The sequence below is a fragment of the Lepisosteus platostomus genome, chromosome 28 (assembly GCF_059453375.1).
Source record: "Lepisosteus platostomus isolate fLepPlt1 chromosome 28, fLepPlt1.hap1, whole genome shotgun sequence".
Taxonomy (NCBI): domain Eukaryota; kingdom Metazoa; phylum Chordata; class Actinopteri; order Semionotiformes; family Lepisosteidae; genus Lepisosteus; species Lepisosteus platostomus.
In genome coordinates this window covers 9988414-10002500 of record NC_142638.1, presented here as the reverse complement: position 1 = coordinate 10002500, position 14087 = coordinate 9988414, and the positions used below count along the sequence as shown (strand labels likewise).

At 50.9% G+C, this 14087-nt stretch overlaps 2 protein-coding genes across 7 annotated transcripts in view; both read left to right on the top strand.

The window, feature by feature from the left end:
- Positions 1-6091, top strand: part of LOC148638847 (brorin) — a 7405-nt gene extending 1314 nt beyond the window's left edge. Inside the window, exons 2-3 of the mRNA XM_088623170.1 lie at positions 2134-2263; positions 3233-6091. Coding sequence (XP_088479296.1) covers positions 2134-2263; positions 3233-3438 — 336 coding nt within the window. The 3' untranslated portion in view covers positions 3439-6091. The remainder of the gene's footprint in view (positions 1-2133; positions 2264-3232) is intronic.
- An 897-nt stretch (positions 6092-6988) lies between these two features.
- Positions 6989-14087, top strand: part of LOC148638845 (zinc finger protein Aiolos-like) — a 42599-nt gene continuing 35500 nt past the window's right edge. For 2 of the 6 annotated variants that reach the window (XM_088623156.1, XM_088623155.1), the window contains exons 1-2: positions 7408-7634; positions 13581-13649. In XM_088623156.1, the coding sequence (XP_088479282.1) occupies positions 7568-7634; positions 13581-13649 (136 nt within the window). In that variant the 5' untranslated portion in view covers positions 7408-7567. Of the gene's footprint in view, positions 7134-7407; positions 7635-9607; positions 13113-13580; positions 13650-14087 lie in introns of those variants that run through there. The other 4 variants (XM_088623161.1, XM_088623160.1, XM_088623157.1 and 1 more) reach the window with 3 other exon arrangements.

Sequence of the window (14087 nt, the reverse complement as noted above, 5' to 3'; positions counted from 1 at the left end):
TTCTCCTGCAGAGTGTGTGTTCTCGTGCAGAGTGAGCGTTCTCGTGCAGAGTGAGCGTTCTCCTGCAGAGTGAGCGTTCTCCTACAGAGTGTGTGTTCTCGTGCAGAGTGTGTGTTCTCGTGCAGAGTGATTGTTCTCGTGCAGAGTGTGTGTTCTCGTGCAGAGTGATTGTTCTCGTGCAGAGTGATTGTTCTCGTGCAGAGTGAGTGTTCTCCTGCAGAGTGAGTGTTCTCCTACAGAGTGTGTGTTCTCCTACAGAGTGTGTGTTCTCGTGCAGAGTGTGTGTTCTCGTGCAGAGTGATTGTTCTCGTGCAGAGTGAGCGTTCTCCTGCAGAGTGAGCGTTCTCCTGCAGAGTGTGCGTTCTCCTGCAGAGTGAGCGTTCTCGTGCAGAGTGAGCGTTCTCCTGCAGAGTGAGCGTTCTCCTACAGAGTGTGTGTTCTCGTGCAGAGTGTGTGTTCTCGTGCAGAGTGATTGTTCTCGTGCAGAGTGTGTGTTCTCGTGCAGAGTGAGTGTTCTCGTGCAGAGTGTGTGTTCTCGTGCAGAGTGAGTGTTCTCGTGCAGAGTGTGTGTTCTCGTGCAGAGTGAGTGTTCTCGTGCAGAGTGAGTGTTCTCCTGCAGAGTGAGTGTTCTCGTGCAGAGTGTGTGTTCTCATGCAGTGTGTGTTCTCCTGCAGAGTGAGTGTTCTCCTACAGAGTGAGTGTTCTCCTGCAGAGTGAGTGTTCTCCTACAGAGTGTGTGTTCTCGTGCAGAGTGTGTGTTCTCCTGCAGAGTGAGTGTTCTCGTGCAGAGTGTATGTTCTCGTGCAGAGTGTGTGTTCTCGTGCAGAGTGTGTGTTCTCGTGCAGAGTGTGTGTTCTCGTGCAGAGTGTGTGTTCTCGTGCAGAGTGTGTGTTCTCGTGCAGAGTGATTGTTCTCGTGCAGAGTGAGTGTTCTCGTGCAGAGTGTGTGTTCTCGTGCAGAGTGATTGTTCTCGTGCAGAGTGAGTGTTCTCGTGCAGAGTGTGTGTTCTCGTGCAGAGTGATTGTTCTCGTGCAGAGTGTGTGTTCTCGTGCAGAGTGATTGTTCTCGTGCAGAGTGTGTGTTCTCCTGAAGAGTGTGTGTTCTCGTGCAGAGTGTGTGTTCTCGTGCAGAGTGAGTGTTCTCGTGCAGAGTGAGTGTTCTCCTGCAGAGTGAGTGTTCTCGTGCAGAGTGAGTGTTCTCGTGCAGAGTGTGTGTTCTCCTGCAGAGTGTGTGTTCTCCTGCAGAGTGATTGTTCTCCTGCAGAGTGATTGTTCTCGTGCAGAGTGATTGTTCTCGTGCAGAGTGTGTGTTCTCGTGCAGAGTGATTGTTCTCGTGCAGAGTGAGTGTTCTGCAGAGGTCTGTGTCTGTGAAGGAGATGGTCTGCTTGCCCAGAGCTCCTGCTGCAGCTGCTGTTTTGAGACCCTCCTAGCAGAGGAGTAGCTGCCGCACTGGGATGGTGCACAGGGCTGTGAGCAGAGCTTCGCTTTGCCCTGCCACGCACTGCTCGGCTCGGGTTCGAACCACTAACACTTGCAGTAGCAGAGATATAATGCAATCCAGAGCAGAAGTGTTTGTGCAACGTTCTTTCCTGTTTTGAACTTGAATAGTGAAGTGACTTCTGAGCTGAATCAGCTCATTTAGTAACAGTTACCTTTCGTCCAGTTTTGAGATGAATGCTCACGTCTGTGTTTATAGAATTTGTAGAAGACGCAGTTTACCACCCAAGTTTATTATTTTCTTTTTAAAAGGGAAAGTACGTTTGATAAAGGTTTGTGACCACATAGTTCAGTTATGTTCTTTAAAACAGCATCTGCCATGCGTGTGACTGAGCCCAAACTGGGTTTTTCTGTAAGACAGCTGTGCTCTCACACGGTCCAAGCCCGGAGTCAAGCAGATTATTTCTAGGGCCGTCGTGGTCTTAGCCCAGGGGAACCTCCTCTCTAACTGTGTCAAAACCCTGGTGACAGACTGCAGAGGAACTGGGGCAGCTAACAGAGGAGCTGATGAATGGGGACGGTAGTTTGCAGGGAATGATGTCATCAGCCCCCTGGTCTGGCGCAGGGGGCAGTGAGGGTGGGCACACTGAGGCTCACTCCCAGCCTGTCCCGGGACTCTGTGCTCTTGCCCTGCAGCTGTCCCCGTGTGAGAGGTGCCGCTGTGGGGCCAACAGGGAGGTGTACTGCACTGTGGCCGAGTGTCCTGCCCTGCACTGTGTGGACCCCACCTTCGAGCCCCATCACTGCTGTCCCGTCTGCAAGAACGGTAACCTGCCTGTCGCACCTGACACACACACACTGACACGCACACACACACAGTGTCAGGAATTATTATTAAATCAGGACCCGGAGAAAGCAGCCCAGTCCTGTCTTGTCAGGTAAACCAAAACTTTTTTCTCTTTAACCTCTCTCTCATACAAATAAAAGAAAACACACAAACTTCCACAACATGACAATTTTCTCTTTTTTTGCGAACTAAACAGTTCCATACACATATAATACCAGTGTGGCTCTGTTACTGATTTTTTTTTAAATTATTTTCATTATTTTAAGATAAAAAGGATACAAAGGCAGGCTCAAGTAAAAAGAAAGAGACAGAATTCCGTCAGCCGAACCAGGGTCAGGGTGAGACAGGAGTGAGCACCACACTGGAGGACAATCTGGGAGCTGGCTGGCGCGCCGACATTCCCCCCAAAACACTCGCGTGTCTGGCGCCCCCTCTTGCTCTGCGCGCGTGCACCTCGTCTCGCGCCGCTCCGAGCGTGAGGCGCTTCACGCGCCGGCGGGACAGGCGTCCCGTCCCGAGAGTCTAGCGGGGCCCGGGTGCTGTCTGTCTCGAGGAAGCTGCGCCAAGCCCGGTCCTCCCCGGGCCGTTTTTCTGTACGTGCGCTGGTGTATTTTTAATTCATGCTACAACATCTCAAGGCAAGTTAAAATTATCAGCCGGTGGGGGGGTCGACTTCAAAGGCTCCGACGAGCGGTTTAAATGTGGCACAGGGCTCAGTTACCGCCTGATCAACGCGTGCAAAAAGGATGCGCCGCATTTTCACGACACATTTATAACCGTGTAGAATGTGTCAGGAAACTAGTTATATCGGTCACGTATGCTATAATAATTGTCGACTGTTTTTAAAACCTATGTGTCACAAAAAGCGTAAAAAAACACAGAAATCTCGTCTTTAAAAAGCAGGTGCAGGCTGCCCGCGACTCTGACGGCTGTTTCTATCCCCGCCAGGGGCCAACTGCTTCGCCGGAAACACCATCATCCCCGCCGGGGTGCGCGTGGAGGTCGACGCCCGCACGGTCTGCTTCTGCGCCTACAAGGACGGCACGTGGCAGATCCAGCACCAGGCGACCTGCCAGGCTCGTGACCGGCCGCGCGGAGGCGGGCGGGAGCAGATGGAGACGCAGCTCTTCCCCGAGTCTGTAGAGATCCCGTAGCTGCGCGAGGGAAGGTAGCGCCACGAGGCCAGGTGCGCGCACAGTACACCGAGACGTGTCCCCGCCGCCCAGACTGACAGACGGCGCTGTTCCTTTCCCACTTCTCCCCGCTGTCGCCTGTCCTGCCACCCGGCTGAGTGCCCATCGCTGTAGGATAGCACGTCAGGTGTTTACACCTGGAGGAGAACCCATTCTCCCTCATCTGTTGTTTAGACGAACATCGGGTATTCGATTTTAGAAAGACAAAACCTTGCTTGTTGTTGCTAAGCCGTTTTAGACGAGCCACTTCTGAATATTTAAATATGCTCTCCAGGAATGTCGCACCGTTTTTTTGATCCGTTCCACGTTTGACAAGCTTATGGCTCTCGCACAAACTAATGATCAGGCAGAAAAGCAAAGATGTTTTTTGCGTTTTATTTTATTTTGCATATGTGCGTTTATATGCGACTGTGCTGTGTTATTCTAAATAAGGTAAAATGTGTATAGAGTGTAGAGGGCTGGTTGAACCCACCTGGAGCGGATCAGACTGCTGCACTGTCTCACCTGGAGCGGATCAGACTACTGCACACTGGGAGTCTGACTGGGAGCACCATCACACCTGGAGTGGATCAGACTGCTGCGCACTGGGAGTCTGACAGCACCGTCACACCTGGAGTGGATCAGACTGCTGCGCACTGGGAGTCTGACTGGCAGCACTGTCACACCTGGAGCGGATCAGACTGCTGCGCACTGGGAGTCTGACTGACAGCACTGTCACACCTGGAGTGGATCAGACTGCTGCGCACTGGGTGTCTGACTGGGAGCACCATCACACCTGGAGTGGATCAGACTGCTGCGCACTGGGAGTCTGACAGCACCGTCACACCTGGAGCGGATCAGACTGCTGCGCACTGGGAGTCTGACAGCACTGTCACACCTGGAGCGGATCAGACTGCTGCACACTGGGAGTCTGACTGGCAGCACTGTCACACCTGGAGCAGATCAGACTGCTGCGCACTGGGAGTCTGACAGCACTGTCACATCTGGAGCGGATCAGACTGCTGTGCACTGGGAGTCTGACTGGAAGCACTGTCACACCTGGAGCAGATCAGACTGCTGCGCACTGGGAGTCTGACTGACAGCACTGTCACACCTGGAGCGGATCAGACTGCTGCGCACTGGGAGTCTGACTGACAGCACTGTCACACCTGGAGCGGATCAGACTGCTGCGCAATAGGAGTGACTGACAGCACTGTCACACCTGGAGCGGATGAGACTGCTGTGCACTGGAAGTGACTGACAGCACTGTCACACCTGGAGCGGATCAGACTGCTACGCACTGGGAGTCTGACTGGGAGCACTGTCACACCTGGAGCGGAGCAGATCAGACTGCTGCGCACTGGGAGTGACTGACAGTGCTGTCACACCTGGAGCGGATCAGACTGCTGCGCACTAGGAGTCTGACAGCACTGTCACACCTGGAGCGGATCAGACTACTGCGCACTGGGAGTCTGACTGGGAGCACTGTCACACCTGGAGCAGATCAGACTGCTGCGCACTGGGAGTCTGACAGCACTGTCACACCTGGAGTGGATCAGACTTCTGCGCACTGGGAGTCTGACTGACAGCACTGTCACACCTGGAGTGGATGAGACTGCTGTGCACTGGAAGTGACTGACAGCACTGTCACACCTGGAGCGGATCAGACTGCTACGCACTGGGAGTCTGACTGGGAGCACTGTCACACCTGGAGCGGATCAGACTGCTGCGCACTGGGAGTGACTGACAGCACTGTCACACCTAAAGCGGATCAGACTGCTACGCACTGGGAGTCTGACTGGGAGCACTGTCACACCTGGAGCGGAGCAGATCAGACTGCTGCGCACTGGGAGTGACTGACAGCGCTGTCACACCTGGAGCGGATCAGACTGCTGCGCACTAGGAGTCTGACAGCACTGTCACACCTGGAGCGGATCAGACTGCTGCGCACTGGGAGTCTGACAGCACTGTCACACCTGGAGTGGATCAGACTGCTGCGCACTGGGAGTCTGACTGACAGCACTGTCACACCTGGAGTGGATCAGACTGCTGCGCACTGGGAGTCTGACTGGGAGCACTGTCACACCTGGAGTGGATCAGACTGCTGTGCACTGGGAGTGACTGACAGCACTGTCACACCTGGAGCGGATCAGACTGCTACGCACTGGGAGTCTGACTGGGAGCACTGTCACACCTGGAGCGGAGCAGATCAGACTGCTGCGCACTGGGAGTGACTGACAGCGCTGTCACACCTGGAGCGGATCAGACTGCTGCGCACTAGGAGTCTGACAGCACTGTCACACCTGGAGCGGATCAGACTGCTGCGCACTGGGAGTCTGACTGGGAGCACCGTCACACCTGGAGCGGATCAGACTGCTGCGCACTGGGAGTCTGACTGGGAGCACTGTCACACCTGGAGCAGATCAGACTGCTGCGCACTGGGAGTGACTGACAGCACTGTCACACCTGGAATGGATCAAACTGCTCTGCACTGGGAGTCCAACTGACAGCACTGTTAAACCCAGAGCACACTACACTACTGTGCAATAGTGCAACAATATGAATGACCCCATATGTAAATACAGCAGTGAATGAGTTTGTACTAACGCCGAATAATAAAGACCTTGAACTTGCATGAACTGTTAACATTTCTTTATATATATGAATTAAATAGTGACAATCTAGGATAAGGGCAGAGGTTGTCCTTAAGAGTCCGGGATTTCCCACAAACTATAGACTTTATTCTCTATAACTTTCATCAAATAAAATATGTACTGTAGTTCCAAAAAAGGAAAAAAATAAACTACATTTCCCAGCTGACCACAGCATTTACTTTGGAATAAGCATTTTTTCCCCCGAGGTAATGGACCGCAGGTGGCGTCAGTGATGGCCTGCGCTGATCCGCCTTCTAGTGGATATAATTAAAATATGTGTTCGTTTACCGAAAAGCCTTTGTGGTTTGCTTGTGATGTTACGGCTTCTGCCTCTGCGTTTGTAACCGCAGTGTTCACCAGTGGCCACTAGGGGGCGCAATGCGCCGCTGCGAGTCCACTGGGTCTGAGCAGGTGTGGAAGCGGTGGGCTCGAGATGAGCACAGCGTCTCTCCTTCCAGATGTATTTTCCGAGAGATGTCTTAGTACTTCACCTGTATCCCTCAATAAAAAACTAGATATATGTGGGCATTGTCTTAAATATTACAAATGCATGGTTTGTATATGAAGAACGTTTAAAGGCACCACCTCTACAGTACAGTACTTTGGAAACTCAAATCTGTTGATCTGTTAAAACTGCTTTTAGCGTGGTAGACCTGGAAATTCACGACTGCGTTTTGGCAGGGTTTACAATCGCGGAGCTAAACTCCATAAATATCCATCCAATTTGAAAACAAACTTTCATTAAAAGGTTAAAGACACAATACAAAATGAGATGGAAAGTCGAAAAGAATCTCTCCTCCACCGAGAGCCGCCGCGCCTGTCTTTAGTGCGCTGCGCCTTTAAGACGCCCGTCTCCAAGGGATAGCGTGTGACGTCAGCAGCGCCGTATCCAAGCCCCAGCGAGCTCCAGGCGGGGAAGAGGGAATCTCGCGGCTGTCCCCTGCGGAGTCTCGAGGCGAGCGAGGCAATTTCAAACGGCTCCCGAGAGCGCGGCGCGGCGCGAGGACACCGCGGCGATGGCAGGTAGGACACGGAGCGGGAGAGGAGCCGTACTTTCTGAGCGGAAAAACTCTGTAAACTGCGAGGGGTAGAATTGGACAAGGGAGCGGGTGTGAGAGCGACGGGCGGAGATGGGAAGAAAGTGAGGTACGGGGTGGCGGACCCCTGCCTCTGGTCCCGGGGGCGCCGCATCCCTCGTACCGAGTGTGGAGCCCCGGCGGACTGCGCTTAAATAATCAATTTACACGACAGCTGGGCACACTAGGGCAGGAAACAGAGGTCCGGTGTTTTATTTTTGAATGTTAGACGCTGATATTTCTTGGGAATTGAGTAGTACTTGGGGGGCAAAAGGTTAGAAAACCCTTATTGATCCCCCCTTTTTAAATAAAACAAAATTCTGATGACATTAGATTGTGTTACAATTTCCCGGTGCGGGTAGGAGAGTCTTGAGAGACTGGATGTCAGCCGGTTTGCTGGCGAGGGATGGCGCGACAGGTGGATTGTGTTTGATCGCGAAAAGAACAGGTGTGCGCATTGGACGGGTAGCTTGCGTTCGGCAACTTCTTCGATTTTCATCCCTGCCGTGTTTTTATTTTATTTTAATGCGACCACCTGGATCTTGCTCACTGGAGAGGATCACCCTTCCCTTACATCTAAAGTCGGCGAAGACTCGGCTTTGTGCTTCTGTGATAGCCGCCAGTGTGTCAGATCAAGTGTATCAGAAAGTGGTTAGTCATCCCGAAAAAAGCACAGGAGTCTTCTTTCTCATGAAGTCAAGATGATAAAGGGGAAGGAGGGTGTGAGTTATGGGGTTTGATGTTTAATTTGCATTTTTTTTTTAGAGGTTGGAATGATTTTACTGTAAATTACTCAGACTTTGATCGTAAATTACTGTTTCTGCACCTAGACTCTGTGGCACATGTGAAACCCAACAGGGAAGATGGCTAATAAGTGTCTGTTAATGCAAGCATGTGACGCACGTATCGATAGGCGATCGCTCTGATCAGGAAGCTCTCCGCGTCCCAGCGGGACGGGGGTCGGAGAGAGCCCTCAGCCCACGGGACGTCCCGGGAGGGTCAAGTCGGAATAATACGCAGCTGACGGAGAGAAGTCCGTTGTACCCGGCCGCAGCTGCAGTGAACATGAGCGAGTCGGGCAGTCGGTTCACCGGTCGTCTGTTCCAGCTGATGCGGGGTTTCGCCTGCCGCAGTTCTTGTACAACTGTTGAAACGTTCTCACAAAAATACATCTGCAGAGGTGTGTGGGGTGATCCGAACGAGAAAGCGGGCAGGGCATCTCGATTAAGCGGCACCTGGATTTATTTGACACAGCAGGTAGAGAAACTGGCTGCTGAGAAGGAAGGATTGAACTTTTCTGCCTGGAGGCTGTGGACTCTCTGGGTCGGGTTCCGGTCCGGCTCGACTGTGCTCACCGGCCTTCGGGTCAGCCGGTGCGGCACTTTACAGTATCACTTCTGTCGAGCCGCAGGTGAAACTTGTTCTGAAATCGCAGTGCACCGCAGTTTTCATTGTCCAGCAACGTTTTAACCTGAAGCTAAAAAAAACCTAAAGCTTTGTTTCCCGTGAACACGGTGAATTCTGAGCTGGGGAGACGCGTGTGTGTCCTGTCCAGCCCGGGTGTGAGGGAAAGGCCTTTCATTGGTTTTCTGCAACTAAAAAAAAACCTCTTGACAAAGTCTGAAAGCATACGGGGGCAGACGTGTTGCTTATTTGCCGGTTCCCCCGGTTTTTAGACCTTTCGTGTCATCTTGCATGCACTGTGAATAACCTCTTGGGTTAAACACACAAGGCAACGGAATTGTGCAATCGCAGAATGACAAGTCCAGTCCCGGCCCCGTGGCGTCCCCACGACAGCCCTATTCGCCCTTGTCGGGTCTGGAGCACCGAGACCTTCGGCGGCCTGTGCCCGACACGTCCGGTTTGTGCCCAGTGCCGGGAGGCTGGCCGCGCGCTGTCGGGGCTGTGCTGGAGCACATCAGGACGCGCGCGTGTCTGCTCGCTTGTTAAAGAACGACAAAGCGTGTGCGGGGCGCCCTGCGAAGCTCTGGTGTGCGTGTATGTGTGTGGAGGCTTGACAGTCGAGGCTTTTTCACAGCTCGGCGTGCGGTGTTTCTTCGGGTTTTCAGCGCGTGCGCATTGCGAGTAATTTCCAGCACGCGCCCGTGGAGCCCCGGCCCGCTCCGGTGGGCGCGCGGTTCCGAGTGGGCGCTGCGGGAGCCGTCGGTGTTTCTGATGCGCGGTATTTATAGCTCGTCCCGGCCCGCAGGTACACTGCGTGAAAACGGCACAGGCTGCAGCCAGCGGCCGCGGGCTCCCGGGCCTCCACCTACCGCCTCCCCCAGCATCGCGCCAGCCCACGGCGGAAAGTAGTTCTGCCCCGTTACTGCCGGAGGCGTTCAGGCCCCGGGCTACACTCGCGCCTCTGAGAGGGCAGCCATTGCAGTCCCACACAGCTCCAGCCGCGGCAGCAGCAGAAAAGACGGGGGGAGTCGCGCAGTGCAAGTGAACGAACCGGCCGGAAGGGCTGGTGATGGGAGTGACCTGCAAGACGTGCATGTCAACTGTGAAGGGAGGGTCTGCGCTATGTGCTGTGGCCGGAACTGCCCTTAAAAAATAACCTCGAGTCCCAGTTCTGAGTGCAGGCCGCTGGTTATTTTCATGTGTGCAGCCCGCGCTGAGAAGGAATGCTCCGGAGTCTTCGGATGTACTAAACCCGTTCACAGTGACAGTTTATGTCATTCTTATGTTGATGAACCTCTTCAGTCCCATAATGATTTCCTGTGTTTGTTTTTCTATCCAATCCAATAGTTGGGGAGCAGTGTCATCCGAGTTTGAGATTTCTGTCTTTGAAATCTTGTTTTGCACTGTTAAGGCTCCTGGAATATCTTGCAGAGAGCATTTTGAAGCATTTTGTGCCTGCGTGTGTGTGTATATATATATAGTGAAGTATGTTGATATAATATGCATGCATAATATGCAAGTAAATCAGCTGTCGAGCCAGGTTGATGCTCTGTGCTGTAGCTCGGTGCAGTGCATTGCCCTCTGGCCTGCTAAGTGGCGTTCAGTACTTCATGGAAAAGGTGGCAAAGTTTTCTCGTGTGAAGGGGGGTGTGAATTCTCGTGAACATGATGTGTGAATCGCTGCTCTTCATGGTTGTGTGTGCACATGCTAACAACTCCCAGGCAGTTAGAACTCTCTGCATGAGAAGACTGGTGACCACACTCCCACTTTCTAACCGAAATACAGTGCTCTTGAAAGTCTCTGTGTGTGGGGAAAGAGTGGGCAAAACTGTGAGAGGCAGCACAGCCCCCCTGTGACACTTACACTCCTATTCTTTCTGGAGTTTACACTGATTTTCCAGATGCACTGTAATTAGTTTGTGCGTGGGTGGTTTATGCCATCACAGGGTTAAATCTGAACTGCAGGTTGGCGTGTTAGTGTTTGGAGTTCCCACCTGTTTTTTCCAGCCCGAACGTTCTGAGCACATGTGAATGTCCGAAAAGCAGAGAGAAAAAAAAAAACGGAAAAAGAGCGATGGTTCTGTTACTGTTGCAGGGAGGGTCGTAAGAGATGAGCAGGGCTCCAGTCGGTTCCTCGTGCTCGATTTGTCGCTCCTCCGTCTGGTCCACCTGTTTCTGCATGGATCCCAGTGGCTAGTTTCAGCAGCGCAGCTGTGCGATTTATCCCATGACCCCTGTTGTAATGAAGTGCCTCCTGTTTCCCGTCCTAAATTTGTTTTTCTGCTCGTGGTTTCCACTCGTGTTTGAAGGTCTGTTTCGCAGTAGGCACTGCTGCGCCTTCAGGGTTTCAGGAAAACCTGACTCAAATCAACACTGCAGCACATTCCTAGTGCTGCTGGCGGCAGTGGAGAGTGGGGTCTCTCCATGCCTCGCTCGACCCGGTAGCTCTGTTAAACTTCTGAAAGGGCCGTACTGTTCATTGTTCCAAATTGATTTTGGCAGTATGACTGTTTTGTTTTTTACAGACCGATTTTCCTGCCCAGTTGAAACCCTTTTGAATGCTTCTGCGTCTTTTTTATAGCCATTTATAGTTTAGTTTGTGTTCTTTTTGCACAACAGGTGTCCCCTGAGTGAAACAAATCTTGAATTTAGTAGATTTAAAACCTCATTATTCCAAAGCAGCTCCCAAGCCTATACAGCTGATTTCTCTCTTACAGTGTGTTGTGTACCTCGTTGCTGGTGAAGGAACTAGAAGGCAGTGCTTATAACTGGCTGACTTTAATGCATAGCATCTTCCAGCACTTATTTGATAGTGATAGGCTGAAGTTAGATTATTGAATACCCATTTACTTAAGCAAGTGGTAATTAGGATTTGCAGTTCTCTGATTAAAGAGTGCAGTTTATATCTACAATGTTATAACTCCACCAAAACCAGGGATTTTCAGTAAAGGTGGAAGAAACCTCATTGTCAATAAGTACACTTTCGAAAACTTTCCCTCCCTCATTTGGAGGGTGCCAGTTCGTATGACCGTGACAATACGGTTTCAAGTGTGACCTGCTTTTGATATAACCTACTTAAAAGGCCGAGACTCACGTTCAAACAGAGTCATCTGTCAGAAGCATTGTGCAATTGTGCCAGAGCAGTAAGATGAGATCACAGCTCTTTGTTTCCACAGTTCTGTTGAGGGAAAAAAGCTCAACTTATTTACTGAGGTTAAGTAATCCTGGCGAAGCACAAGTAGTGGTTAGCGGCTGCCTCCTACACACCATAGGGCCCGACAATTTATACCATTGCTTCAGCACCGAATACTTTTTAGGATTGGTTTTTTCCTTGCCTTTGATGCACGAAAGTTCAAAAGAGGTGACTAAGAGCTGTGAACTGGTGTATTTCTTTGCATTTTTTTAATGAAGATAGGATTTTGAGTTGGGTGCCGGGAGCATGTTTGTTGTTTTGTCGATAGCAGCAGCAGCAGTAGATTTTGTTTGCTCAGGTATCACTCCTGTATCACTTCTCTCAAGGTCTGTATTTCTCATAAGGGATTTATTTAATAGATGGTGTGGAAGGAGCAATCATCAGGAAACCTATATAGGGTTACTATATAGTAAAGTGTAGATACGTATGTTTATACTTTTGTGTGTCTTTGTGTGTTCAGTGTTCATATGTGTATAAGTCTATACTGTATATATTTGGAACAAGTAATAGGTTTATTCCATGCTGAAAAGAGAAGAAAGAAAACAACGTTTCGGCTGTTGAGCCTTCTTTGGGTGTAAGCTTATTGGAAGATTTGGAAGCACAACCTAGACAGAGGCTTGGAGAGAGAATGATATTTTCATTCTCTACAAGCAGGGGTTTCAAGTCCTGTACCTGGTGCCCCACACACCTACTGCATTCCAACCCGCCTTCATTAGATCACTGAGTCCTTGCTTGAGCTAAGAAGTTGCTTCAATTGAATATATACATTTTGTTTCCAGTCACAAGTCTGGGATTTTAATTCACTTACCAAATAAGTCATTTTGTAATGAAATAAATAAAGCTCCAGCATGTTTAAGAGCTGGGAACAAACAGTTCAGATTGATCTCATAATCAGTAAGTCAATGAAGGGTTTGTTTATGTGACTGGAGGCTCAGCTGGAACAAAAGCCAACAGGCGAGTGGTTCACCAGGACCAGAACTGGGAAGCACTGCTCTACAACATAACAACACAAGAAAGATTACACTCAAGAGGAGACCTTTTGGCCTGTCTGTGCTGTTGGGTAATTAGTAGCTAATGGATCTGAGGATGTCGCCCAACCATTTCAGTACAGGTGCTGAAGAACAAAACTTAGCAGAAAGTGAGATTGTGTGTTCAAAGACAGCTGAAAGCTGGCAACACACACCTCCTCCCCAGTTGTGCATCTTTTCTGCCCTGGAAATGTGGCCCTGAACTGCCAGCACTTGGACATCGGTGTCTGTAGTACATCGTGGAAGACGAGTTAGCAGTGTGCGTGTGCATATTCACGTACCTAGAGACTGCCGTTAAGAGGTTTGTTTATTCCTGTGAAGGTTCTTGTTTTCTTCCTCGGATTTTCTGTATTTTCGGCCTTCTGTGTTTTCCTCATAATTAAATAGTTCTAAACAAATTGTATTGTAAATAGTAGTTTGAAAAAGAGAAGAAAGTTTTTGCAGTGCACATAAGATGGAATTGATTTAGAAGAGCGTTACAGTCATTCAAATGTCCCGTCTTTCTGGATTTCCTCCTGTATCCGAACGTGTGGGTGTGTCGAGAGGGGTGTCTCGCGGCGCAGAGGAACACTGGGCAGTTAGACTCTCCTTGGCCTAGTGGGAGAAGCAGGGCCTGACCCTGGCTGGTGTTTACCCCATGGGGTGCCAGGAAATCTGTTTTAGAGGTACCGAGGGTCTGGGTGAGGAAGACGGGGTGCTCGTTTATTATTGCCGAGGGTCTGTCATCCGTTCATCTCACGAGTCTCCTGCTTTTGTGTTTGTGTCCTAGAAGAGAACTCCACCACGGCCTCCGTGAACATGGAATCGGGCGAATCACAGGAGCAGGCGCCTGTGGCAGGTACGTCCGCGCGATTCGCCGGTGTGATTTCCCTCTGTCTGCGTAAGAGACCGGGTCACCTGCTCTTCTGGGTGGCTCGGCCTCACTGGCCACAGACAACGTGGCGTAAGTGGGGGGGCCTTGGTGCAGCCCTCCATTTCCTGCCTGCTTCTTCCAGCTCAGGGGCGCGGGGGAGCTGGAGCCCCAGGGCCTTGTCGTGAGTCCTAAACAGGCTCTTGTTTTTACATAGGTGACAGATGGGAGGAGCCCATTAGCCCTCTTTCGTTAATTTGGCTTCTAGTATTGATTGAATTGATCCAAGGAAACCGGTAACTTGGCTGGAAAGTCTGTTCTAGACCCCAGAATTCTTTGCATAAAGAAGTAGTTTTGTACTTTTCTTTAGTGTGCACTGGGGTCCATCGGTTTGCTTTTCACTGTTGATTCTGAATTCTCTGTTCA